Here is a 27159-nt window from a genome sequence, read left to right on the forward strand (position 1 = left end):
TGGGTTCGAGCCCTGGTCCGGGAAGATCCCACATGCCGCAGAGCAACTAAGCCCGTGCACCACAACTACTGAGCCTGCGCTCTAGAGCCCGCGAGCCACAACTACTGAGGCTGTGTGCCACAACTACTGAAGCCCGCGCACCTAGAGCCTGAGCTCCGCAACAAGGGAAGCCACCGCAATGAGAAGCCCGCGCACCGCAACAAAGAGTAGCCCCCGCTCGCCGCAACTAGAGAAAGCCCGCGCGCAGCAATGAAGACCCAGCGCAGCCATAAATAAATAAATAAATAAATTTGTAAAAAAGAAAAAGCGAGGGAGGCAATGCTTAATGCAGATTTGAGGATTATGTGTCTGGGGAGAAAAGGAATATGCATTTGGGGAGAGTCATACAAGGGTTTTCAAAGGTACTCGTCTTGTACTTCAGTTCTATGTTGGGTATGTGGGTGTTTGTTTATTATTCTTCAAACTGTGCATAGGTTATACACAAACTTGGGATATGATATAGTTCTCAAAAAAAGAAAAGAAAAGAAAAGAAAAGGTGTGGCAAGTTGGAAGGCTGTCTCAAACCTTGAAGTCAGTGGCTGCCACAGCAACGGGCCTCCTGTGTTTTGGACTCACGGATGGGGCTAGAGAGGCCCACTTCCAGGCTGATCAATTCCTGTCCCATAGAGAGAAAGTGGCAGGTGCCTGAGTCCAAGCAGACAATTGAGGCCCCCAGAGAAGGAAGACCCTCCTAAGAAGGCTGTCTCCTGCCCTCCCTTCCTGTCCCCCTCGGCAAAGACCCACCTCTGACATCCCTTCAAAAGTGTTGTCAGAGACTTACATACCATAAGCCACACCTGGCAACGGGAGGTGGGGCTGCCTTATCAGGGGGCTGGCAGGTACAGGACAGAGAGTACAGGCCTCAGTGCTCCTTCTGGGAACTGCCATTAACTGTGCTGGGATTGGTATGGCCTTTGTCCCTTGTGGACATGTGACATTTGGTGAAAACGAAATCTGGTATAAAGCAGTATAAACTCACATCACCTGAGGACTGGCTTTGACCTTCCCACTACTTCCAATAATACAGACAAGCTTTTGTGTCTTTTCAGTACCACTAAGAGAGAAGATAAGGTGCATTCCAGGGGGTGGACAGGGCTAGAAAGTAGATTGTGATATTTAAGAGCTCTGGGAGCAAACACATGTACCTGCGTTCAGATCTCAGCTCCACCCTGAGCTATCTGAATGACTTGGGGCAAGTCACTTACCCTCTCTGACCCTGCTTTTCTTTGTTAGTTGGGGATATGCACAGTCCCCACCTCCCTGGGCTGTTGTATTAAACAAGATAATCCAAATAAAGAATGGCGCAGAGCTGGGTTCAGAGTACATTCTCAACAGACATAATGTTTTGTCATTGAGACAAAACCTCAGTGATCACGGAGGACTGGGATTCGCCTGGAGTAGAAGTACTCCTGCACTAAGCCCCCATCTTCTTTAAGGAAAAAGACTAGGAGAAAAACCGAATGCTTCAAAAGCGGCAAAAAAAAAAAAAAAAAAAAAAAGTGGCAAAGTTTACCTTGCCCGTGATATAGTAGAAATAGCGTAAATTTGCCCTGGCAAGTAGTTGTAAAAAAAATAGGTTGTGTTAAACAAACAAGGGCTGGCGATAACACTCGAAGTCCATGAAAGGAGAAAGGAGCCATCCCACCTCCAGGAGTGCCTGGGTCCAGCCTAACCCAGCTGCCCCGCAGACCTTGGTGCTGCTTGTCTGCATCTGGTCTCTTTACCTGGCACTTCATCCTCTCCCATTCTCCCTCTCCTTCTCTCAACATCTTTCTGCTTCTCCTGGCCACCTTGTCCTTTTGTCTTGGCAGCGAAACAAGAAATGAGAATTTGAAGAGGGAGAAAAGGAGGGAGGGAAGGAAGGGACGGGAGAAAATGATAGCTCTAATCCCATTGCTACCATAAATCAAGCAAGGGCTGTGTGGCTTTGAGTAGGTTCCTCACCCTCTCTGAGCCTCAAGACTATGAGAAGTTTCAAATCAGAGAAGATGTGCAGAGGTGTACAAAGTTTCACGGGGAGCCTGCATGTGGTGGGCCTTGGGTACCAAGAGTCCCCAAGTTCCCTCTCTGTTTTTTGTTTTCGTTTTAATTTTTTGGCTGTGCCGCAAAGCATGTGGGATCTCAGTTCCCCGACCAGGGATCGAACCCACGCCCCCTGCTTTGGAAGCACGGAGTCCTAACCACTGGACCGCCAGGGAAGTCCCTCCCTCTCTCAGCTTTGTTGGATCTGTTTGGGTTGAGGAGTCAGAGGTAGAAAGGAAGAAAAAAGGAATAGGAACGGAATGCACTGCAGAGATGGAGGTTGGGAATGTCAGTTCCCCACCCCTCCCCCATGATTGCCCAAGACAGCTGGTGCCTCCTTTTCCCCATCTGGGGCTCACTACTTTTCAAGCGTCTGCTGTGCAAGTCCCAGTGCCCTTGATAGCTCTTGTTTGTGAGCCCCACTGAGGTGACACTGCAGCATTAAGGAAGGTAGTATGGTGTAATGGTTAACCGCAAGGTTCTGGAACTACACTGGGCCAACGCTTCACTCCAGCACTTATTACTGTGACCTTGGGTAAGCTCCTCCCCTCTTCTGGGCCGTAACCGCCTTGCTTGTGAAATGGAATTCTGGATTGTCGTGAGTTAACAGACAGTAAACGCTTCAGAAGGTGCTGGCTCACACGAAGTGCTTGGTAAATGGCAGCTGTTTGTGATGCTCCAGCTACTTATTGTTGCCTGTCTCTGTACCAACTCAATGACTTGCATTCACAGCATCCTTGTTATCCGGGCCCGGAGGAAATACTGGCTGAGGTTGTTTTTCTTAGTTGTTGTGACATGGCCCGTTCTGTAGCCTAGATCACTGATGTAACAAGGATTTTGTTCCTTCCAAGGCTACTACTGAGTTTTATTCGTTATTAAGGGGCATGTTTTCATTGTTCTGTGTTACCTGATGCACACTGTCCTCTCAGATGAAAATAATAATACCTTCAGTTAATAATACCTCACACTTGGGGAGCTGCTTTCATCCCAGCAGCTCAAAGGTCTCTACAAACAGGACCTCATTCATTCTCCCTGCGCTCCCAGGACCGGGGCACTCCTGTTTCCCAGTCCGAGAAGGGGAAGCCCTACCCTCATACATCGCTGAAGAGATTCTCAGAAGCCAAAGTACTGATTAAGTATTTCCACTACTCACGGCCACAACTCAGAGGCAGAACTCTGTTGCTCTCTCTGCCCAGGGTGACTTTATGCCCCCAGCAGATAACCAGAGTGGCTTAGGGCTTTGTCTTCCATGCCTATGCCAGGTGCCTACAGCTGTGCCCTGCAAATGGTAAACTAAAGAAAGCTTTGGAATAAACCACACTGATATCCAAGAAAAAAAATAGGTTTGGCAATTTTGGTGTTTTCAGGACCTTTGTCTTCCTTGAGAACTTCTTAAATAAGACCTAAGGGCTCCTGCAGCCTGACGCCTCTGCCCAGTTAGATCCTACTACTCATGGCCCTGACATGCTTGACAACTGTATGTACTTGTGAGAACTGGAGCCGCACAGTGACAGTACTTCCTTGTTCTGGGCTGCTCGTGGGCCAGGCCCCTTGGCAATGGCAGCTGCTGGATACTCACTTTTTTTTTTTTTTTGCGGTACGCGGGCCTCTCACTGTTGCAGCCTCTCCCGTTGCGGAGCACAGGCTCCGGACGCGCAGGCTCAGCGGCCATGGCTCACGGGCCCAGCCACCCTGCGGCATGTGGGATCCTCCCGGACCGGGGCACGAACCCGCGTCCCCTGCATCGGCAGGCAGACTCTCAACCACTGTGCCACCAGGGAAGCCCTGGATACTCACTTTTGATTTCACCTTGCAATTACTGGAAGGGAAGAGCTGCAAGCTGTACTTGACTCTCTAGTCACACTCCAGTTCTCAGCCCGTGAGCGCTTGGGCGTGGCCAAGTGCAATTACGGGAAGAGAAATGGGTCTTTTGGCCTCGGCAAAAAGCTGACTCCTGCCCGTTCAAAACAAACAAGTAACAAACAAACAAAAAGACTAACTAAATGGGACAAACTCATTACAGTGCCTGAGGCTGTTTTTCATCAGAACATAAACACTGGGTGTAACTTTTTCCTATTTATATTCTGTTTTTTTACATGGTTAAGTTTTCTTAGATGGAGAGTTAAATCCACTTTAGGCAAAGTCAAAATAGAACTTGCTTGCTTTCTTCTTAGCCTCCCGTTCTGAAGACTCTTAACTAATTATTATATACTCTTCGAGTGGTATTTCAGATTCAGAACTTACTAAGTTTTTTAGAAACAGAAATTCTAACAGTGAATTCCTAGCAATGTTTACCTTCCTAAACTCTCTGGCCTTTCTTCTGTATGCTTAAACTCCTAGTTCTTTCCCCACCCGCACAAATCCCAAGCACAAACCTTGAAGGTTAAATCCTAATCCAGAAGATGGAAGCTCAGTGCATATAAATAAACTTTGTTTTTAAATGTCAAGGGTTGAGAGCCGGTACATGTATAGAAACAAATTAAAGTTTCAGTTAGGCCAATCAATTTAAGGAAAAACAGTTTTTTAGCTTGAAATATTAGTGTCTGAGAAAGTCTCGTTTCCCCCTTGCAATTGTATTTATAGTGTACATTAACAGTAGTTTTCGTCTTCAGAGAGCCAAGTTTTTGTCCTAAAAACGTAGGGAAAGACTGTTGGGCTCTTGGGGTGGGTAGCGGCTGGAAGGAGGCATGAAGTGGGTACGTTACATTTCAATAAAAAGCTTAAAAAAAAAAGTAGAGCAGCTTGAAAGTTTTAAAAAAAATAAACAATTTTGAGAGTTGAGCAGCTGCAAAGTCTCTGTCTGTTTTCTATTTTGATCATTCTGTTTCTCGAGATGACCACATCTTTCAGAGGAAGTGAGTCAAAGCCACTCTGTCTTGCTTTTCCAGCTGAGCATGTTCAGTTTCAATGAAGTAATGAATGAACTTGGCTGCACCACCCCCAAGCCTACAACAGCAAACAGAGGGGCCTCGGCCAATCAGCAGGCACTCAAGGTTTTCAAGTTGAGTTCAAACAGGTCCAAGAGAGACCAATCAGCGCGCGCGGCTCCTCCCCAGACGCCGGGCCGTGGCCAATCATGAGCCAGGACGAGCCAAAACACAGCGTCCGGCCAATACCGGGGAGCCCCACGGCGCCGACGTCCGCCAATGGGCGCGGCCAGGCAGAAAGAGAAACAGTGCGGGCCCGCAGGCCGCAGGATTCGAATCGAACGTCTGCCAGGGAGCCGGGCGCCGGCCGAGCGGCGCGGGCCAATCAGCGGCGGCGGCTCGCGGCCCCCGAACGTTGGGACACCCGGCCCCGCCCCGCACTGTTGTTTGTGGTGTCGGCCGGCCGCGCGAGCCGGACCACAACACTCGCCCGGCGGGCGGCGGGGCGGGCGAGGGTCCGGAGGCCGCGGGCGGCGGCGAGCGCGAGCCGAGGGCGGCGGGCCTCCCGCGGCCGCCGATCCCGGGAGGGGGCGCCGGCCGGAGCCATGTCGGTGAACATGGATGAGTTGCGGCACCAGGTCATGATCAACCAGTTCGTGCTGGCCGCAGGCTGCGCAGCCGACCAGGCGAAGCAGCTGCTGCAGGCGGCCCACTGGCAGTTCGAGGTGCGTGCGGGCCGAGCTAGCGAGTGCTCCCGGCCGGCCCCGCTCCCCGGCCGCCGGCACTGGGGCAGAGGCGCAGGCCGGGGCGCCCGGCCGCGCGCCACGGAAGGGGGTGGGGGGAGGGAAGCTCTATTTATATCGCCCCGTCAGGCGCTCAGCGATCTCGTGGTCTCGCGTGGGGCGCGGGGCCCTGCCGCCCTGTACCTCCGCGCGCGGCCCGGGGACGTCCCCTCGAGCGACGCGGGCCGTCCGTCCGAGGGGTCGGGCCCGGCGGCCCGAGCACGGCGCCGCGGACACTGCGGATGAGCCCGGCCGGTGGGGCAGGGCCGGCCGGTGGGCTTCCTGCCCCGTCCCCGTTAACCGCCGCCCTGCCGCTATGTTTGTCCGCAGACCGCCCTGAGCACGTTTTTCCAAGAAACCAACATTCCCAACAGCCACCACCACCACCAGATGGTAAGTGTGGCCGGGCTCCGGCGGGAGGGCCGGCGGGCTGGAAGGTCGGCTTCGCCGCGGCCGCAGCCCACCCGGGCGGCCGAGGGCGCGGGCCGGGGGCCGCTGTCAGGCGCCGACGGTGACAGCCATGTTGCCGGGGAGCGCCGAGCCGCGATGTAAACAAAGAGTCAAAATGTCTTCCAGGAAAGAGCGGCTCCCGGGGCCGGCTGGCTCGCCCAAGTTTGCAGTCAGGCCTCCTGGGCTGCTGTAGTTCGACCTGAGGCCTTGTGCTCGGCGCTCCCCCTGGGCCAGGGGCTAGGAGGGCGGCGAGGGTGGCCGGCGGAGTAGCCGGCTGGCAGGGAGTGGGGAGGGGGGCTCGGACGACAACTAGACGTCGGGGGAACCCGGGCCGAGTGAAGGGCCCCGAGGGGACTGAGACCTGGAATGTCTGTCTATATGGAGCACCCGTCTTGCTGTTGGAGTGGCAGCCCCCCATGCAGACAACCCAGCTCTGCAGAGAACAGGAAAGGGATAAATCCACCCTGGCCTGGGAGCTGGGCTCCCCCCAGAGAGTTATGTTCACTCTTTCCTGTTCATGGAAAAAGACCTACCCTGAGCGTGGAAGACTTACAGATTTTTGACAAGATAAACCAAGAATGCGTTTAATCTCAGTAGGTGAAGATACATAAAACACAGGAAACAGAAGTGGTTCAGGCCTGGATTTGCTTTCGTCTCTTTTCCAAGCTGGCCCCAGGCCTGGGCCTTTGCCCTCCTGCCCTGCTTTCCACAGGCATAGGACATCCCTTTCACTTTAGAGGATTGAATGCCTTCTCTACCTCTCTAGTTACCTATTAGCCCTGCTGGTGGGGGGAGGGCCTCAAGATAGGGATTGTAAAACATGATTCCCCAGGAGATCTGTTAATGGCGTCTGGAGTACATTTTTGGCATTTTGGTGTCCTTGCCCGTGGCTCCCTTCTCAGAGCTGCTGCCTTGCCTGAAGAAGCTGCAAATGGTTCCTCTGCTGTGTCTTGTCTTTGGTGCTCTGTATTCATCTAGTTGCAAAGGACAAGTAGAGAGGGGTCTGTTTTGACCCTTTTAACCAGCTTTTCTCTTGGAATAGCCCATGCTATTTGTATAAATCAAAAAACAAAACTGCATCGGAATATGATAAGAATTATGCTGGCTGCAGGGCTGTGGCAGTTGAGGCTGGGCTCTTGGTAAACCCAAGAGGGGTTCATCTCCAGGGGACCCTCCCCTGTACCGGACAGACCGTGGGAAGCTCGGGTGTGAGCCTGGAGCTTGCCTCTGTCTTGCCTCCGGCTCCTCCTAAAGGGGCCTTGAGGTTTGCTCCACCAACTGTGGTCGTTTCAAAAGGCCCAGACTTCCAGCACAGCCACTCTGTGCTGCCCTGAACAGAGGGGCTCGCCCCCGAGAGCTGGGACTGATGGTCCTTTTAGGTTCTGTTGCTCCTTCCCTGCAAATCCTGAGGGACTGTCATCTTTTTGAAGCTTCCCTCAAGGGCTGTGGCTGGTTTTTTAATAGACATTATGATCAGTGTATCCATGAGAACGCCATCCCTGCCCTCAAGGAGTTGGTAATTTTTTTTAGAGATAATATAAATCAAAGGAAAATGTTAGATGAAAAATACCAGAAGTGACCCAGGCCAAGAGCTGCTGATAAATGGTTGTCCCATAGATGACTGTACCTACACAGTCGGAGGCATCTTCCTAGATAAGGGAGGGCTCCTGGGTTAGATTGGGAAGGACCGGGAAGAGGAGAAAGACACTGGATGCGAAGCAGTAGGACATTAGCGGGGTGCAGTGGACGCTGGGTGTGCTTGAGAGCTGGAAAGTTCCATCCATAGCTATTAGAAGCAGAGCTGGAGGGACTTTTACAGGACCTGGTCCAAACCCCTGGTTTTATAGAAGTAGAGAGAAACTCCAGAGAGGTTAAGGGACTTGCCCGAGCTCACACAGGCAGGTGGGCACAGGCCTGCCCCGGATCCAGGCCGCTGCCGCTGCCGCTGTCGGGGGCCGGGGGCAGGGTGGCTGCTGAGGAGACAGGCTCCACTGGCTCGGTGAACTGGGGAAGTCGGTCACGATGCTGTGATGCAATTGGCCTGTCCCCCCCAACCCCCCATTCATTGTTTCCTGCTGCCGAGAAGTCAGCCCTGGGGGGGGGGGCGGGGGCGGGGAGGAGTGAAGGGAGGAGGGAAATGGTCTGGGTGGGGCCAGGCCGGGTCCTGTGGCCTCCCTGGAGAGGACGCTGGTTGGAGCGCCCCAGCTGCCGATGTGGAGCCGGCCCAGTTCATCAGAGGGGGTTTGCCCCCCTCCCGTGGGCCTGTCCTCCTTCTGGGCTGGGGTTTAATTGCAGAGCTGTGGAAACTCCCGGGACAGAGCCCTGGGAGCAAGGTGAGGAGCCCTAGAATCGTGCTCCCTGAGCCCTCTGCCTGGGGGAGGGGCCGGTGTTGCTAAAATTAGGAGAAATTCAAAGAAGGGCTCCCGTGGCTTCCTGGGAAAGGGAGAAGCTGCTGCGGGGTCAGAACTGGCTTTGGGCAGGCCTTGTTCTCTGCCGCCTGTTCCCTGCACCCTGGTGAAGTGCTCGGGGGGGGGGGTGGCACCCCCATGACCCCCACGCCACAGGGCTGGGAGGCCTGCGGTCCCCGCTGTTTGCAGAGAGGCTGCCAGTTACCGCCCAGCAGCCCAGCCCCTGCCCTTCCTGGCTGGGGTCCCTGCTCAGGGTAGTGGTAGAAGACAGAAGATGCTGGGATGTTTGCAGCTGCCCTCACAAAACGGGCTGAGAGGGGCTGAGCGGACCGAGACACTGGCAGCATCTGGCCAAGGGCAGCCTGCTGGGAGACGCCGGTTTTTGTCCTCGGGGAGCCCAGGCATGAAGTTGCACTTGACTCTTAAGTGCAGAGTGGGGCTGGGTAGAGGTTAAGAGCTTGGGCCTGCAGACCTGGGAGCCCCGGGATTCGGGCTTCTCAACTTGTGCCCTGCAGCGGTGTGTTTTTGGTCCAGTGACCTGAGCTCTGGGCCTCAGTTTCCTCATCTGTAACCGAGAAGACCATCAGAATGACCTAGCACCCTGGTGAGGAGTGAGAGAGCGCAGGCTGAGGCCCCGAGGCCCGCTGGCTGGCGCTGTGGATGTGGAACGGACCCAAGCACCTAGCAAGTGCAGCCTCCCCGGGGTTGGCATAGGAGGGAGATCCTGGATCTGGCCGCCTTCCCTTGGCTAACAACCTCGGAACGTCTGAGGGCGGATTATTGAGGTTCCAGCTGGTTTCTCACCCAGGGTGAGGCGCTCAGCAGCGGTGTCCTGGGCTGCCTCCCTTGTCCTGGCTTCAATCTGACACCCTAGCTTCTGCCGGAATTAACCATCTACTTCTGACACTCAGAGCGTCATTCCCAAACATCAGGAAACACTCTTTGGTTTTGACAAAAATTGTAGGAGTCCGCCCCCGGTTTTCTGTTTTTATTGGCTCAGGGTGCAAGGAGTGCTTTTGTCCTGCTGAAACCGCTTATGGACTGAAAAACGGGGAGGAAGGAGGGCCCAGTGTGGGTGAGCCCCGTGGGAAGGCTCTATAGACCCGCAGACAGTGGCCTGGGATCGGGGCGGCGGGTGGGGGCGGTGCAGGCAGCCCTCGCAACCCCAGTGTTCTCTCCCAGCAGATGTGCACCCCGAGCAACACACCTGCCACGCCGCCCAACTTTCCCGACGCGCTGGCCATGTTCTCCAAGCTTCGCGCCTCCGAGGGCCTGCAGAACAACAACGGCCCCATGACCGCGGTGGCCTGCTCCCCCCCGGCAAGCTTCAGCCCCTTCTGGGCCTCGTCCCCGCCCAGCCACCAGGCCGCCTGGATCCCACCCTCCTCCCCCACGGCCCACAGCTTCCACCATCTCCACCACCCGCAGCCCACGTGGCCGCCCGGAGCACAGCAGGGGGGCACCCAGCAGAAAGCCGTGGCTGCGATGGATGGCCAGAGATGAGACTGGATGCCGCCGGGCGCTGGGCTGGAGCTGGGGGCAGTCCAGGGTCGTGGGGACACAGGAGGGCCGGGGCGGGGTGGGGGGAGCTGGGGCGGGCGGGGTTTCCTGAAGATCGCACTGGAAGATTTTATAAGAGAATTTTTGTGGGTGGAGGGGACAGTAAACTTCCTGAGCCACTTGGGTCCTTCAGGAGTTTTCAGGCAAGTTTTTTTCTCTTTTTAATATATAACTATAATATATATATGAATATATAAAAGTAATGTATGTGAGAACGGGGCTGGCTGACGGGTGTTGGGTCAGTGGGGAAGGGCCAGAGAAGCCTCCCCTTGGGCCAGCACCCCGTCCTCCACCCCAGTCCCGGGCGCAGGTGCTTGGAAGCCAGGTGGTGTGATCCTGCAGTCACGAGGTGTCTGCCGGCTGCCTCCTCTCAAAGGCCACACCTTCTGGAATCAGGAGAAGGACCACCACCTCTCCACTCCGCGTGATGGCGGCAGGAGGGGTGCGCCGGCTGGGTGAAGGTGTGGGCCCTCTTCGCCGTCCTGAGGCTCTCCCCACCCCCAGCCAGTGGCTCTCCAGCTCTTGTCACCTCTCCCGGTGTCACCCCTGTCTCCATCTAGGTGTGCAGGGCTTGTGCGGGACTTTAAGAGCCAACTGGGGTCAGAGGCCCGGGCTCGGCCAGTGGGCTTGACCCCCGTAGCTGCCCTGCCTCTTCCACCGTGCAGCCCAGCCGCGGACAACAGAGTGGAGAGCTTGCCTTTGGATTTAGTTCCCAAATCAGTCATCTCACCAGGGTGAAATTTTAATTTAAAACTTAAAAGAGACTTTTCTAACTTGCCTGGTTTGCGGTGCCTTTCTTTACCTTGGTGTGGAGAGCGTGCTCCTTGGGCAGAGGGGTGGTGAGGCCCTCGGCTGTGCTGTGGTTGGGGGACCAGCTCCATTGCCACGTGGCGGGTCTGGACGCTCTGATAAGGGGCATCCTGGCCAGGGGGCCACGCGACAGGCTGGATCCGGTTGTGCGTGGGGAGGAGAGGAAGGACAGGTCCTGGCTTGGTTACGGTAACCCTCTCCCTTGGCTCTCGCCACCGTGCAGCCCGCCGCAGGCTAGGCCTCAGCCCCGGAGCCCCTGTCTTTGCCTGCAGTGGGGGAGCTGCCTCCCCGCCTGGGGGCCCAATGGCAGCCCCACGCTTCTGCTTGCTCCCCCAGGCGCTTGCCGCTGGACCTGTCTCTGCTGTCCCTGCCCTCAGCCTCCTTTGGGGTAACCTGTCCCCATGTGCATGTTGTGTGGCCCTGTCCCAAAGGTCAACCGAGGCGATCAGGGAGCCACAGAGACTGGGTGGGTCCCCAAGAGGACTAGCTTCCTTTCCCTTCCCTCCTTCGCTCGGCCTTCAGGCGCTGGAATGGAAGCAGCAGTGATGGCAGCTGGGCTTTTCTCAGACTCCAGCGCAGGTGGCCAGGTGCGTGAGGAGCTTGTCCGCCCAATTGGAGGAGTGGGTGGCTGGCCCCAGGGTTGGGATTCCTCCTGAGCCCCCTGCCCCCCGCAAAAAACAAACCCCTTTAACATGTGTGAGTGGGCTCGTTCCCTCCCTCCCTCAGCAGCCCGGGCACTGCTGTCGATCAGGACTGCGGGGCCTGGAGGTTCAGGCCCAACGTGCAGTGACACTTGGGAAGGGCCCCACCTGGCAAGCCAGCCCGTGCTGCTCCTGGGCCTCGTGTGTCTTCACAAGGTCACCTGTGGGGCCGCCCCTGCAGGGGTGGAGAACTGGGGACGCAGCTGTCCTTGGTCCCTCTGCATGTGATCATGTACTTTGAAGCTGGGTTTGTCGTTTCAGTTTTGTTTCCTCCTTGGAAACCTGTGAGACTCCTCCCACCCGCACCCCTCACTCTGCCCACCTGTGCTTTCCCAGGCTGGAAGGGGAAGGCCCCTCGTGGGCACGTGGGCGGTCAGTGCTGGGCGGCCTGGGTGAGCGTAGGCAGGCGGGTCCAGGTGCGGGGAGGCAGGGGTGGCCTGGGCTGCTTGGGGAATGTCACCCCTCATCCTTTCCGGGACATCGGGGAGGCCTGGCTGCCGCTCCTCCCTTCCAAGCTGGTGAGTTTGGATTCTAGAGCAGGGACACTGAGCCAGTGACCTGACATTTCTCAGGCAGGAGCAGAGGAGGCCTGGGCCTGGCCCTGCCGCCCCTTGCAGAGGAAAGGGTGTGGGGGTGTGGGCGGTGCCAACTGGGACCCCAGCGTTCAACAGTGAACGGGATCTCAGCAGATGGGGAGAGATGGGGGATGCCCCTTCCCGCAGGGAGCGCCTGCCCCACCCATGACACCCCAGCCAACTCCACCCTCCTGTGCCCACAGGGGGATGAGGGAGAAACCCTTTTCTCGGTTACTTCCTGCTACACTTTCCTGTGTGACTCTGTCATCCCTCAGTTCACACCCTGAAGCAGCCCTCTTACTGGGCCCAGACATCCCTTTCCCATGTCAGAGGGGACTGGGGGTGGTGGGGGGGAGGGAGGGAACCCCACCTTGGAAGAGGGAGCTGCTGAGAACAGATCTGAAGGCAGAAAACTGCTTCCATGACTGCAGAGGCCTCCGTCCGGGTGCGGGGCAGCACTCCCTTGTCCCTGGGGCTTTGACTGGGGACACGCTTGTCCCTTACAGTTGACTTGGGGGACAGCAGTGAGCCCTCTGGCCTGTTTGGGGTGACACTGAAGCAGGGCAAGGGCCAGGCCTCAAGACCCCCTGGCAAATGCCAGGCACACTTCTGCTCTATCTTCCTGGGGAGGGGTGGGGAAGGGAGGGGAATAGGGACACGACCTAGCCCTGGCGGCCCCTGGGTCTGCGCCCCTCCTGCGTCTGCGGCAGCCACTCAAGGGTAAGCCACAGAGGACAGCAAACAGGAACCTTCCCAGGTGCTGGTGGCACTGCCCCCCCCCCCGGGATGTGCCAGGAGCCTCCCTGCCAGCAGCAGGAGGGCTGCCACCCTTACCTTTGCTCCAAGATACACAAGGTACAGCTCGTACACAAGGAACAGCTCAAGCACAGACATGAAGCTCCCAACCTCACCAGAGTGCCCTGGCCAGCCTCCCCAGATGGAAGGCAGTGCCAGTGCCAGAGAAGGCCACAGCACCGGGTCCAGCTGGGGTCAGGAGAGGGCAGACCGCTTGCAGGCCCGCCAGTCCCCGGAGCCTGGGGTCTGGCCTGTGCTGCCTCTTCCTGGCCCTGGGTCCAACACTCAGCCCTCTCGAAGCCCTGGCACCCTCAGAGAACAGCTCAACCTGTTTGGGGGCCATGGCCTAATGGTCAGGCTGCAAGAGGTCTGCCATCCGACCTGCAGCGGCCCCTGCCTCTCACTCCACCTTCCTGAGCCAGGACCAGAGAAGCTGCATGGCCCCAAGCTTTCTCCTAAACATTTATTTATAGCTCTGCTCAGCCTGGCCCCGGGGTGGGCTCCTCGAGCCCCTCCCCGGGAGGCGCGTCCACGTGCATCTCCAGCCCCGCTGGCAGGTTTGTCATCTCACTGGGCAGGTGAGCTGTATTCGGCTGGGAGAGGCGCCCCTCGGTGGAGACGGGTCTGTCTTTCCGTTGAAGAGAAGAATGTGCGAGACAGCAGGGAGCAGACCTGGCTCTGTCTCGCTCCCACGCCCGCCAGCGGCCCACCCCAGCTAGCGCGAAGCCCGGGGAAGTCGAGAGCAGCCCCAGTAGCCAGGCCGAGCTAGGGCATCATGCTGGGGAGGGGTGGGGGGGTGGCAAGCCCTCATACGAGCCCCTAAGTCACACTCCTTTATAATCTGAGTTAAAAATAAATAAGCTTTCACCAGGGGCTGAGAGCCTGCCTCTTTGGCAACGTTCCCTCTTAATACACGGACTGTTTAGGCAATATTGACACAAATAGGTGCAGGAGTTTTCCCTAACACTACCCTCCCTCTTGCTGCTGCTTCCACACGTCTTAAGTGCCCTTGGAGTAGACGGTGGAGTGCTGGGGAGAAAAAAGCTAAGTACCCCCAAGAAATCAACGCGGAACCAAGAGCCACAGACCTGTGCTGTCGGTCCACTGCTGAGTCCTCCATCCCAGGCTCTTACCCTTTGTCACCAGCGCTGGCTCTGGGGCCAGATGGCTTGGCTTTGAACTCCAGCTCTGCTGCTTCCTAGCTGTGTGACCTTGTGCAAATACTTTAACCTCTCTGTGCCTCGGCTTTCTCAGCTGTAGGTGGGACCAACAGTGGTCCCTGCCTCTTAATGCATGAGGATGAAGACTGGTTTGTAGGTGGAAAGCTCCTCAGCAGTGCCTGGCCGGTCAGGAACCCTCAACAGAGGCGAGGCAACATGACCACCGCTTATTCTGTTTCTGCTTCCTCCAGGCACCCACTGAATGCTGGAACTGGAAGGGGGGTGTAGCTGGGGCTCTTAACCTGGGCAGGGGGTGGGGGTGGTCCTTGAACCTCCGGAAGTAGCTGCAAAGCATTGTGGGTGTGTAGCTTTTGATGGGAAGAAAGTCAGCACCTTTCTTAGACTCTCAAGGGGGAGCCTAACTGAGCAGCCCTAATCCAGCACCCTTTTATCGACAGATGAGGAAACTGGTCAAGAGAAGGGGGAGAGGTGCTCAGAGTCACCTGGAAGTGATCCAGCCTCCTAGCTCCAGGCCACTGTCCCTCTCTGGCCCCATGTGTAGCCAAACCCCAAGGGAACCCTTAGCCCTCTGGCTTTCAGGCAGGATTTAGCCCCTCTGGGAAGAGCAGGGACTTTGGGGGACCTTCCAGGCCAGGGGGCTTAGCTCCATGGCCTAATGGTCAGGCTGCAAGAGGTCTGCCATCCGACCTGCAGCGGCCCCTGCCTCTCACTCCACCTTCCTGAGCCAGGACCAGAGAAGCTGCAAGGCCCGAAGCTTTTTCCTAAACATTTATTTATAGCTCTGCTCAGCCTGGCCCCGGAATGGGCTCCTCGAGCCCCTCCCCAGGAGGCGCGTCCACGTGCATCTCCAGCCCCGCTGGCAGGTTTGTCATCTCACTGGGCAGGTGAGCTGTCGGCAGGTGTCATCTCACTGGGCAGGTGAGAGTCGGCACACGTGAGCAGGGGATGGACTCGGGCCTGGAGCCAGAGCTTGGGCTGCAACTCTGTCCCTATTTCCTCTTCTGTGAAATGGGGGCAGTAACAGTATCTGATCACAGACCTGGCGCATTATCAAGCTCTCAGCAATGAAGGGTTTTCTCTCTCCTCCCTTGCATCCCGTCCCTCAGCTCCCAGGCCCTTCCCCTCTCCAGGGAAATAAAGGTATATACCAGTCATGGGCAGGAAAGGGGCCTGGCGGGCCAAGGAGGAGAGGCGAGGGGTAGTGCCTAGGCCACGACCCGCCATCCAGAGAGGAGCTACCTGAGTCGTTGCCAGCCAGCATCTGAGCGCTCTGGGACCGTGAGGGCAGCTGACCGCTGTCGCTGAGTGACTGCTGCCGGTGCACGTGGGGCCGGGACTGCTTGGCCTTATGCTTTATCCCCGAATCTGATGGAGACAGTGGAGGGGAGGGGCAGTTCTGAGACACCGGGTGGGAGCCCTGTGGGGACCCATGGGGATGGGGAGAGGGCTGCAGCGCTGCTGGTCACAGCCAACCTCAGCTGGTGTCCTTCTCCATCTTTATTCGTGGATATGCCCCTTGTAAGCACTTCATTCACCGAAATGTCCGCCCGGCCATCTGTCTGTCCATCCATCCATCCACCCACTCACTCACTCGGATATCCACCCACTCACTCACTCGGATATCCACCCACAGTCATCAGCCCCGTGCCAGGTGCTGGGTGAGTTCTGACTCCAGGTTTATGGTTCGGGAGGGGAGGCAACTAGAAAGGTGCATACGTGGCGGTGAGACCCGGTGGGAAGTGACAAATGGCACACCTCAGGATGGCTAACTGGAAGGGGACATTCCAGGACACGGGTGATTCACAAAGTGGTGGGGGGCTCAGGAGAGGGTATTCTGAGTTATGAAGAAGGGGTAGGACTTGGCCTCGGTGATGCTGGGAACAGAGGCTTAGGCAGGAAGACTGGGCTGGCATCTGAGGATAAAAGCTGGCAAGGAAAGTTGGGGCCACATCCCAGCTAGTTGGCTGAGACTGGACAGCTGTACCCCTTCTGCAAACACTGACCCGGAGGCTTTTGGAGACCTGAACGTTTGGAGTCAGGGAGGTGGAGGAAGGCAGTCAGGGCCCGGTGGCCACAAGAAGGGCCTTAAGGAGCTGGATGGATGTGGGACCCAAGCAAGGAGGCTGAGGGGCCTCTGAGCCACCTGGACACTCACTGTCTTTGTTCAGGATGTCCGGCAGCCTTGTATCCATCCGTCCCTTGTAAATATGTCCGTCCAGGCCCAGGATATCCACCTCGTCGTGCTGTGGAGATGGGCGAGTGCCGCTCAGAGCTGCCCTCCCGTCCTGCCTCCCAGAGGGTGGTCCTTGCCTGAGGCCGGCACCAAACGGTGCTCAGAGCCCTTGAGGGGGCTCTGGGCGGCGCCAGGGCCGAGCCACAGGGGGAAGGGGGGGCCCGTGGTGGAGGCGGTAGTGCCAGGTGGGTGGGTGGCCGGGTTGGCATTCCTCTTCCCAGGAAAGGATAAGAACCTGACACTTGGACTGGGTCTGACTAAGAAACCTCCCCGAGGCCGAGGGCCCAGGAGGGGACTTCTGGTGGCTTTTCCAGAGGGACCTGAGAGTCTGGCGTCACGGCAGTGCCCCCCACCTTCCTGGCGATCTGGATCTCCTCGGTGGGGTACAGGCCCTGTGCCAGGTGCTGCAGGCGGGTGCGGCGGTAGGGGTAGGTGAGGGTGTGGCTGCCCCCGCAGCTCCGGGGCGACCTCCCATAGGTGTGATCGGCCGCATCTGGCAGCCTGCGGTGAAGACAGCGGAGTCACGGGGAGCAGGTGTGGCCGGGGACATGCCTAGGGTGGGGTGGGGGGCAGCACTCGAGCCAGGACAGGGCAGGGGGTGAGTGAGCAGGATGGCCCGGCCGGCCACCCTGAAGGCCACACACACACACACACACACACACACACACACACTCTCTCACACGTATGTGTTCACACACATACATTCACACACACACATTCACACATACTCTCACACATTCATACACGTTCACACACAATCATACATTCTCATACACCTTTATACACACGTTCACACACATTCTCCCACACACAGGCCCCACCCCTCATGCACACACATAATCTCACACACACACTCTCACTTGTACAATACACATGAACAATGCTCACTCACACGTGTTCACACACATTCTCTCTCTTACACACGCACGCACACTCCCCCGCTCTGTGCCAGGCTCTCGGTGGTGGTGGGCTGTGAGTGGGCCGAGGCTCGCCGCCTGCCCCGGGGGCCCGGCCCGGCCGCCCACCGTCTGTAGCAGGGGCAGCTGAGGCACTGGGAGCGCAGCAGCTCGCGGATCATCTGGCTGCTGGCCTTGACGGAGCCCCCGAAGTGGATCTGCACCTTCTCGATGTCCATCAGCATCTTGGAGTGCAAGCTGCGCAGGCGCCCCACGCTCCGCTCCGTCTGCCCCAGGTTGCCCCAGGGGAAGGCAGCGCTGCCCAGCTGCAGGCTGCGGGGGGGGGGGGGGGGGCAGCAGAGGGGTGAGCCATGCCCCCGGCATCCTCCCCTCAAGGAGGAGGTGGGAAGGCGTGGGAAGGAGGGCAGGAGCCCCAGAGGGCGTGAAACGCGACCCCCACCCACTAATCCCACCCACTGGTGGAACCACCGCCTCCCTCCCTCACATGCCCGGTATGAGCAGGGAGGGGGGATCTCAGAGGCAGTGTCCCCCCAGGATGCCCAGCAGGGACCCAAAGGCAGGCGCTCTCCTCCGAGGCTCTCACGCTGGGAGGAGCTGGGAGCTCCGTCAGCACCCTCGCAGCGCCGCCCCTACTGCCCACCCCAGGCGTGAGGAGGAACCTCCACTCCTGCCCTCCAGACCCTCCTGCAAAGCCCTGTACAGGACTCCCTCCGCTGCCCGTACTTGCGGCTCTGCTGCCGGACCTGCTCCAGTTCAAAGACCGTGTAGGGGCGGATGGACCGGTGCCCGGGCAGGCCTGGGCCCACAGGAGTCAGGGGGATGACTCTGGGCAGGGACAGAGCGAAGGGAAGGTTGGAGTGTGAGGAACCCCATCATCCAAGCCCCCCACCCACTCCCCACACTCCACCTGCCCGAGGAGCCTCCCCGCCCGGGCAGGGGTGGAGGGCTGAAGGCCGGGGTAGGAGCAGCCAGTGGGTACGGAGTGAACGGTGAGACAGCAGGAGCCGAGAGGAGGTGGAGACAGGCCTGGGATACAGGAGACGCAGCCCTGCCGAGCCCGCCCCCATCGTGGCCACCAGCTGGGGCCACTCACTGTCCAGTCACAGGCATCTCCAGGGGACGGTCACATGAGAGGCAGTGGAAGTGTGCCAGGAGCTGCCTGTGAGGAGGTGGAACACACACAGGGTAAGCGCCCTGCCCAGAGGGTCCCGAACGCGGGAGACAGAGAACCCAGCGGGCTTGGCGCTCTGTGGGCCAGGCAGGCTGGACGCTCAGTGCCCAGAGTGATGGGTCCCAGGCCACCAGACTCACCAGCTCCTAGACGTGTCCACTTCTGGGCACACACCCAGCACCCACCTACCCTAACCCAAAGCCGGCAGGGTTCCCAAGCGCCCCAGGACTGCCCTGCGTAAGCCTCGGGAGCCCTCTGGTGGCCAGGAATGGAAATCCTGGGACTCAGGCTGCCATGGGCCAGGCCCCCCCAGGAGTGCTCTCAGCTCTGGGGGCTGTGGACCCCCTCGCACCTGTGCCCAGAGAGCCTTACGCCTCCCTCCCCTCCCACTCTCAGCTGTAATGTGAACTGGCCTGAGCGAGAAGAGCTTTTCAAGCTCTAAAACTCTGTCACTCCTACTGCGGGATGGTCCCAGGCAAGATCAACCATTCCCTCTGAGCACACCTCCAGCCCGCCTGCCCTCACCCCTTCCAGGCCTCACCTCCGCATGGCGGCTGCCTCGTCCACCTGGTAGAGCGGAGAACGTTCTTTGAGCTGCAGTCGCAAGGATTTCCAGCCATCCTCCAGTGACTGCTTCACTGGGTCCAGCTCCAGGCGGTCCAGCTGTGGGTGAGGACGGGGCCCAGGTGAGCTCTGAGGAAGCAGGTGGGGTCTGCGGCGCCTGGAGAGGAGGGCGTTGTCCCAGTCCAGGGGGCCCTAGAGCCTCCCACCCCTCACCTTGTTGTCCATCTCCACCAGGAGCCTGTCCAGCATCTTCTGCCAGTCCCCCTCCCGCCCGCTCATCTTGGCCACCAGCTCCTGCATCATGTGGTTCAGCTGCTCCGTGGTGGCGTCAAACTGGACACGGCTCACTTTGGCCGCCAGGGCACTCTTGTCGGCTTTCTGCCCGGAGAGAGGAAGAGGTCCCCCAGATGGGAGAGAGCCATGGGGGGTCCCACTCCCTGCAGTGGGAGCGCCAGCACTGAGCCCACATCCCCCATCGGACTAGCTTCCTCTCTCAGCCTTTTTTTTTTTTTTTGCGGTACGCGGGCCTCTCACTGCCGCGGCCTCTCCCGTTGCGGAGCACAGGCTCCGGATGCGCAGGCTCAGCGGCCCTGGCTCACGGGCCCAGCCGCTCCATGGCATGTGGGATCTTCCCGACTGGGGCACGAACCCGCGTCCCCTGCATCGGCAGGTGGACTCTCAACCAGTGCGCCACCAGGGAAGCCCCTCTCTCAGCCTTTTGAAGAACGAGCGGTGGGACCTCCCTGGGATGCAGGATGGCCCCTCGGCCTAGCCTTACCACATTGATCTCCAGCTCCAGGTGTTCCCTGTTGGCCTTTTCCTTCTGCAGCTTCTCCAGACCCTGGTACAACACCTGGGAGGCCGAGCAAGCAGGGAATAAGGAACGAGGAGGAACTGGGGCCGTGCCTCGGCCCCGCCCCCGCCCCCCTGCCCGTCCTCACTTCGATGTCCTTCTGCCTCTGCCGATGGTCCTCTATGAGGTTGCCGGTGATGATGCTGAGTTTCTCACAGTCACCCTGTACCTGCAGGATGGCGCTCTGCACGCGGCCCAGTAGCTCTTCATCCTGCAGCAGAAGGACAAAGGCAGCCTCCCTGGGGCACCCGCAGGGGTACTGCCGCCCCTGGTAAGTCAGCCCTTAAAACATCACCCGGAAGACAGGCCGACTTCAGACCCCATTCTGGATCTCCTCAGTTGCCGCCACAATTCCCCACCTCCCCGTGGACTAGCCTTGAGGGACCTGGTCCACCGGGGTGGGTGGGCAGTAGAGGCGGTCTCAAGGCCCAGGAGTGGTGAGCTGCTCCCCTGAGATTTGGGGTGTGGGCTACAGCCTCGCCACCCACCCTGAGCTGAATCTGAATTCTGGAGTCTAAGAGGCAGGCCTCGGGGACTTGTGCTCCCTGCCCCACCAGCAGGCCTGCCCTTTGGAGGGGAAGTGGGAAGGAGTCCAGAAGACCGGCATGAAGGAGGGGTGATGAATCCTAAGGCTATGCCAGCGTCCCGAGGCATGTGAATGGCACTGCTCCACCCCTCAGCCAGCCGTGCTGTCCCCACCCACGGAGCCAGCTCTTCCCCGTGGTCCCCCATCCCCAGAGCCAGCTCTACGGCTGCCCTCGCTGCGACCCTATGGAAAGACCAGGGACTTCCGTGCGGTCGCTAAAGGGCTCCATCATGGAAAAGTGGCCCAAACATCCCTCCCCCAGGGACTCCCCGAGGGGCTCCGTGCAGGCGGGCCGTGAGCGGCCGCACCGGAGGAAAGCAGGCGGCATCACCTGGCTCTGCTGCTTGGCCTTCTTGGAGGGCCGGGAGGCAGCCAGGCTGCTGACCATGTCCTGGAGCTGCTCGTAGCGCTGCACCAGCGTGCTGACCTGGTGGCTCAGGTCCAGGCTGCAGGCTGGGCAGGTGGCCGCAGGGTCGATCTGGCTGGGTGCCAGGGTGGTCGGGAGCTTGTGCGGGGCCGCGCTCATGCTCATGGACAGCAGCGTGGAGGACGAGGCCATCATGTTCTCGATGATCGTCCTGAGCTTGTCTAACTGGGCACGGGCGAGAGGGCAGGTGCAGGGCAGTGAGCGAGGCCCAGCTACGCCGCATCCACACAGTCGCCAGCAGCGAGTGCTTTCTGCCCTGGCCGCTGCGGTCTGGGCCGTGCCGCGGCCTCGGTGCCTCCCAGGGTGTGCAGCACATGCGAGGCACTTGACCTCCGTCCATTAAATAGTGACCAGAGCTCCCAGGGAGGGAGCTGATAAAGCCCTTGCAGGAAGGAGGCTTCTGGACCTTTCTCCAGCCAGCCCATTGGTGCAGTGTGAGAACACATCTCCTCTAGCTAAATCCTACAGAGCTGATGTCCGTTAGTCCACAAACACCCTGCCGACACACAGGCCCTGCTCCAGGCCCTGGGGACACGAAGGGTGGGCTCACACATGCTCTGTCCCCATCTAGAACGTAAATAACAATAAGAGAATGTGATTTTCTCACACCATATACAAAAATAAACTCAAAATGGATTGAAGACCTCAATGTAAGACTGGAAACCATAAAACTCCTAGAGGAAAACATAGGCAGAACACTCTGACATAAACCGTAGCAATACTTTTTGGATCTGTCTCCTAAGTCAAAGGAGACAAAAGTAAAAATAAATAAATGAGACCTAATTAAACTTAAAAGTTTTGGGGGCTTCCTTCGTGGCGCAGTGGTTAAGAATCCGCCTGCCAATGCAGGGGACATGGGTTAGATCCCTGGTCCGGGAAGATCCCACATACCCGGAAAAACTAAGCCTGTGCACCACAACTACTGAGCCCACATGCCACAACTACTGAAGCCTGTGTGCCTAGAGCCCGTGTTCCACAACAAAGAGAAGCCACTGCAATGAGAAGTGTGCGCACCGCAACGAAGAGTAGCCCCCACTCGACACAACTAGAGGAAGCCTGCGTGCAGCAACGAAGACCCAACGCAACCAAAAATAAATAAATAATAAATAAAATAGATTCTTTTAAATAAATAAAAGCTTTTGTGCGGCAAAGGAAACCATCGACAGAAAGAAAACACAACCTATGGAATCGGAGAAAATATCTGCAAACGATATGACCCATAAGGGGTTAATATCCAAAATATATAAACAGCTCATAAACTCAATATCAAAAAAACAAACAACCTGATTAAAAAATGGGTAGAAGACCTGAACAGACATTGTTCCAAAGAAGACATACAGATGGCCAACAGGCCCATGAAAAGATGCTCAACATTGCTAATCATTAGAGATGCAAATCAAAACCACAATGAGGGGCTTCCCTGGAGGCGCAGTGGTTGAGAGTCCGCCTGCCGATGCAGGGGACACGGGTTCGTGCCCCGGTCCAGGAAGATCCCACATGCCATGGAGCGGCTGGGCCCGTGAGCCATGGCCGCTGAGCCTGCGCGTCCGGAGCCTGTGCTCTGCAATGGGAGAGGCCACAACAGTGAGAGGCCCGCGTACCAAAAAAAAAAAACCACAATGAGATATCACCTCACACCAGTCAGAATGGCCATCATCAAAAAGTCTACAAATAACAAATTCTAGAGAGGGTGTGGAGAAAACGGAACCCTCCTACACTGTTGGTGGGAATGTAAATTGGTGCAGCCACTATGGAGAACAGTATGGAGGTTCCTCTAAAAACTAAAAATAGAACTACCGTATGATCCGGCTATTCCACCCCTGGGTATATATTATCCGAAGAAAATGAAAACACTAATTCGAAAAGATGCATGCACCCCTATGTCCACGGAAGCACTATTTACAATAGCTAAGACATGGAAGCGACCTAAGTTTCCATCAACAGATGAACGGATAAAGAAGATGTGGTTTATATGTAAAACGGAATACTACTCGGCCATAAAAAAGAATGAAAATTTTGCCATTTGCAACCACATGGATTGACCTAGAGAGTATTATCCTTAGTGAAATAAGCCAGACAGAGAAAGACAAATACTGTGTGTTGTCACTTATATGTACAATCTAAAAGATAAAACAAACTAGGAAATATAACAAAACAGAAACAGACTCAACAGATCTAGAGAACAAACTAGTGGTTACCAGTGGGGGGACGGAAGGGGGAGGGACAAGATGGGGTAGGAGATTAAGAGGTACAAACTACTATGTGTGCAACAAAAAAAGCCACAAGGATATATTGTACAGCACAGGGAAATAGAGCCATTATTTTATAATAACTTTAAGTGGAAAATAATCTATAAAAACAGTAAATCACTATGGTGTGCATTTGAAACTGATATAAGAGTGTAAATCAACTACACTTCAATAAAAAAAAAAAGAGAGAGAGAATGTGATAAGTCTACCACTACAGGGGTCTCTCATGGCCTGGCTGGGAACAAACTCCTTCCGCTCGCCCTCCTGCTCTCTTCTGGATCCCATGGTCCCAGTTTGTCCCCACAAATGATTGGTCCCAGCTAGACACCTGACTGGCCAAAGACCTGTGACGTCTTATCCTGGCTTAGAGAGAGGGACTGCACCAACCTAAGGCCCCCTTTCTTAGAAGCGCGTAATACTGCAAGGCCTGGGGCAGCCCTTTTGGACTGTGTGTGAGAGATAAAAAAGCTGGCTGAGAGCAGAAGGGAAGAGAGACGTGCGGGTATTTGAGAGAGATGGATAAGGAAGGCGACACAGAGGCAAAGACACACACACAGAAAGACAGACAGGTGGTGGCCCTGGCCAGACTGCCCGCTTGGCCTAGAAATTCTGCTTTTCCCAATTTCCTCTACACGTATGTATTTTCAGCCAGGCTCCCTTTTGCCCGAGCTCAGCAAGACTCTTGCCACCAGAAGAGCTGACACGCTTCTGAAGAGTCAAGAGGCCGAGCCTGCCCAGCAGGGAGTGGATGCCCTCCCAGGTGTGGCCCCAGGGAGCCCCGGAGGTTGTGAGCTTTGGAATGACAGATGACTCTTAAACGCACTATCTACTGCTGTCCTCCTGCTGGCCTGACAATCAGCTCTGGGTCATGAAACGGTGCAAACCACTGTCCTGACGAACTTGGAGTGGGCCCAGAACGGGGCCTCTAGCACAAAGGGACTCCTGACGTGGGACCCCTGGGTCCAGTGGCTTTGCCCATCTGATCCTTCCGTGAGCACTCAGAGGCTCTTCCTAGTCCAACGCTCCTCGCTGGGAACATTCTGGGGTGCCCAAGGATCGTAACACTCTAGACGTAAAGGCATGTACACCTGGAACTAACACAACATCGTAAATCAACTATACTCCAATTAAAAAAAAAAAAGATGTAAAGGCAGACACTTTGAAGACAGTGAAAAGACAACCCACAGAACAGGAGAAAATATCTGCGAATTATATATCAGGTAAGAGTCTACTATCTCCAAAGTCCACAGCCAACTCTGCGAAGGGCCCTAGTCCCTGTGGCTGGAGAGTGCGGAATCCTCACCTGATCCTGCAGGTAAAGGGAGGCTTCGGAGACCGAATGTTCCATGCTGACCTTGCCCCGTTCTTGACTCTCCCTCAGCTCCGCCAGCTCCTTCTCGATGTCAGCCACAGTGACTCTGTATGCACGAGAGATGGTCCGGCCCCACCACCGGCCCAGGGGCCTGGGCCCAGCAGTGCTGAGCCCCGGCCGTCAGGGATGGAGGAGGCAGACGGGGCTCTTTCACGTTCCCCTCCAGCTCTGTCTAAGGGGTCCAAGGCCCTGCCTGTCGTGTAGGTGGGTGCCCAGTGTGCTGGCCTGAGAGGCTTCTAGGGGGTGAGGCCTGGCACTGCACAGAGACGGCTCTGAGGGGCTCCAGCAAATGCTCCGAAGCCTCCAACTGGGGACAGAATCTAAGAGGCTTTTGGTTTTTTTTTTTTTGGTTCTTCTAAGCCCTGGTGCTGAGCTGTTTTAAGGACCTGGGAAACTTCCACTAGCAACTTGAACTAGATACAGACAACCCGAAGAGCAGACACAATGCGGGTCAAAGACAGTGGTCAGTTCGGGGACGAGTGAACCAAAGGCTTCCATCACCTCCTTGACTGAGAACGTGTGATGCCAGGACAGAAGCCGCATGTGGCGGGGGGATTTTACCTGAGGACACCCAGCTGCAGGCTCAGCTGGCCAGCGTTCACCTCCTTTCCTGTTTCTTGCTCTTCCTCCCCCTCCAGGATCCTGTTCACCTTCTCCAGCTACAAATCCAATGGAAGAGGAGGGTCAGGCAGGCTTGAGGTCTCTGCTTTCTGAACGTACCTCAGCAGCCCCAGCAAGCCCCTCCCCCATTCCCTAATCCTTTAAAAAAAAAAAATTCCCACCACGCAGCTTGTGGGAATCTTAGTTCCCGGACCAGGGATTGAACCCTGACCTCTAGCAGTGAAAGCGCCTAACCACTGGACCACCAGGGAGTCGCCCCCATTCCCTAATCCTATCCAACCCTCTGGCAAAGCCCAAGGTCCCTTCATAACCTCCACCCATCCATCCATCCCATGGATACAGGTAGCTAGCATTAAAAGAATGACTGAAGACCCAGCAGCCCCTCCATGACCGCTGGTCCCAGACAGTCCCACGAACGTGGCTCCAAGGCTGCTCCAGTGACAGTGGCTTGTATTGGAAATGGCCACATGTAATGAAAGGAGCTCAGGCCTCCTTGTTGGCCCAACTGAATCTTAATAGCTTTGAATGTCAGGTTTTAGATCCAGGAAATAAACACGTGGATACCTGAGGTGTGCTTCCTATCTGAGGAGACTGTACAGATCCAGTGAGATAATAATGAAAGTGAAAGGACTGTGTAATCTATCCAAATGCAAATGAAAGGGATTACTGGCACTTGAAGGCCAAGTAGAAGGACCCTCCCTTACTTACTTTTGCTTTTTCCTGCTGGACTTCTTTGGTCAAGGCCTTTACGGTCTTCAGCTGTTCCTGCAGGTCAGCGGGTATGGACTTCTTGACTATGGAGAACCGAGGCCTTAGAGTCAGAAGCGTCAGATTCCCCATGGGCTCCCAATCCCAGCCCTCACAATCAAGAACAACACATATCATTTATCTGCTTTTCCTGGGGGCTGGAGAGAGGGGATGGGAAGAAAGGAGTGTCCTTTTAGGGGATAAGCGTCCTTAGCTCTAAAGAGTCCACCTAATGCTTAATATCCTAAAGGGCTGTGGGACCACTTACCCACAATTTCCACCCAACTCTAAAATCGTAATTATTCTCTGGGGCTAGAATTGTGAATGTGCAAAGGTTAAATTTAATTTTTCAACATTCTCTCTCCCTGCCCAACCCCATGAAATCACTTTCCCTTCATCCCAACATCTTCCCAGCTGCTTTCCAGAGAGTCTGGCAAAGGCATAAGAACCTGCCTCACTCCTCTCCTGAGGCTCCTTTATTCCTACCGGTTCAATCCCATCTCTTGGACTCTGAAGGCTATGGGAGAACCCAGAATGGCTAAGAATGGAAATGCTGTTTTCACGGCCTCAGGCAGAGGCCCAGGGAGAGAGAAGGATGAAACCAAGCGAGGAGGACAGCAGCCTCTCCTCTGGGCATGCAGCACCCACCCATCAGTGCCAGCAGGTACTGGATCTTCTCCAAGTCTGTTTGGCCAGCTTGTTCATCATCCAGATCCTTTACGTTCTCCTTAAGCTCCACGTAGAGGCCGATAAGCTCTCCCATCAGACGAAATGTTTCCACTGCCATGGGGAAGCTAGGAGCCAACTTATCCAGTGAATCACGTTTCTCACCCTGAACATCACTCCTTTCTGATAAGCCTCGGTATAAATAGTCAAGGGAGCGTGTGCTCCTGAGAAAGGGGGCATCTTGGCTTGGGGAAGTCTGAACAGAAACTCCAGGTCGGACTGAGCCACGTATTTCATTTGGATCCAAACCCACCTCGACATACTGATCTACACCTTGGTACCCTGGGCCATGGGAGTCTGGGACAGAATGTGCCCGGTCATGCTGCTCTGGTTCAGGTGCTTCCAAATGCTGTTGATCCTGGCGTGCAGATCCCACACCCGTGCGTAATGGTTTTGGGCCACGCTGGTCTGGGCCAGGACGCATCAAACTTTGTTGATAAGTCTCTCGTGGTACCAAGCCTTTTTGGTCTATACCTGGTGATGCCAAACCTTGACTGGCTACG

General features: G+C 56.6%; 2 protein-coding genes across 3 annotated transcripts; one reads left to right on the top strand and one right to left on the bottom strand.

Annotated features, from left to right (window-relative positions):
• Positions 1 to 5272: 5272 nt before the first annotated feature.
• Positions 5273 to 10905, top strand: UBALD2 (UBA like domain containing 2). 2 transcript variants are annotated; one of them, XM_082860018.1, is made up of 3 exons: positions 5273 to 5653; positions 6041 to 6103; positions 9751 to 10905. In XM_082860018.1, exons 1-3 carry the CDS (start codon positions 5534 to 5536, stop codon positions 10069 to 10071), a joined length of 504 nt encoding a protein of 167 aa, XP_082716144.1. In that variant the 5' UTR covers positions 5273 to 5533; the 3' UTR covers positions 10072 to 10905. The 2 variants fall into 2 exon arrangements, with proteins under 2 accessions (XP_082716144.1, XP_082716145.1); XM_082860019.1 differs by having other exon boundaries at positions 9754 to 10905.
• Positions 10906 to 13488: 2583 nt separating this feature from the next.
• Positions 13489 to 26917, bottom strand: LOC309975588 (glutamine-rich protein 2-like; the record flags this gene model as incomplete). Its single annotated transcript, XM_082860765.1, has 17 exons — positions 13489 to 13658; positions 15430 to 15555; positions 16346 to 16433; positions 16777 to 16924; positions 17449 to 17652; positions 18064 to 18165; positions 18434 to 18499; positions 19053 to 19174; positions 19289 to 19453; positions 19854 to 19928; positions 20017 to 20139; positions 20846 to 21106; positions 24494 to 24608; positions 25124 to 25221; positions 25892 to 25977; positions 26579 to 26724; positions 26910 to 26917. The coding sequence occupies 17 exons, from the start codon at positions 26915 to 26917 to the stop codon at positions 13489 to 13491; spliced, it is 2103 nt and encodes a 700-aa protein (XP_082716891.1).
• Between the last annotated feature and the right edge of the window lie 242 nt (positions 26918 to 27159).

This window comes from Leucopleurus acutus (genome assembly GCF_964270905.1).
Source record: "Leucopleurus acutus genome assembly, chromosome: 19".
In the NCBI taxonomy this organism is placed as follows: domain Eukaryota; kingdom Metazoa; phylum Chordata; class Mammalia; order Artiodactyla; family Delphinidae; genus Leucopleurus; species Leucopleurus acutus.

What these genes read in the sequence shown, in the direction of transcription:
- UBALD2 (XM_082860018.1), top strand. Translation starts at nt 5,534, where the DNA reads ATGTCGGTGAACATGGATGAGTTGCGGCACCAGGTCATGATCAACCAG. An exon ending in CGGCCCACTGGCAGTTCGAG is followed by an intron (nt 5,654 to 6,040) that starts GTGCGTGCGGGC and finishes GTTTGTCCGCAG; the next exon opens with ACCGCCCTGAGCACGTTTTT. An exon ending in GCCACCACCACCACCAGATG is followed by an intron (nt 6,104 to 9,750) that starts GTAAGTGTGGCC and finishes GTTCTCTCCCAG; the next exon opens with CAGATGTGCACCCCGAGCAA.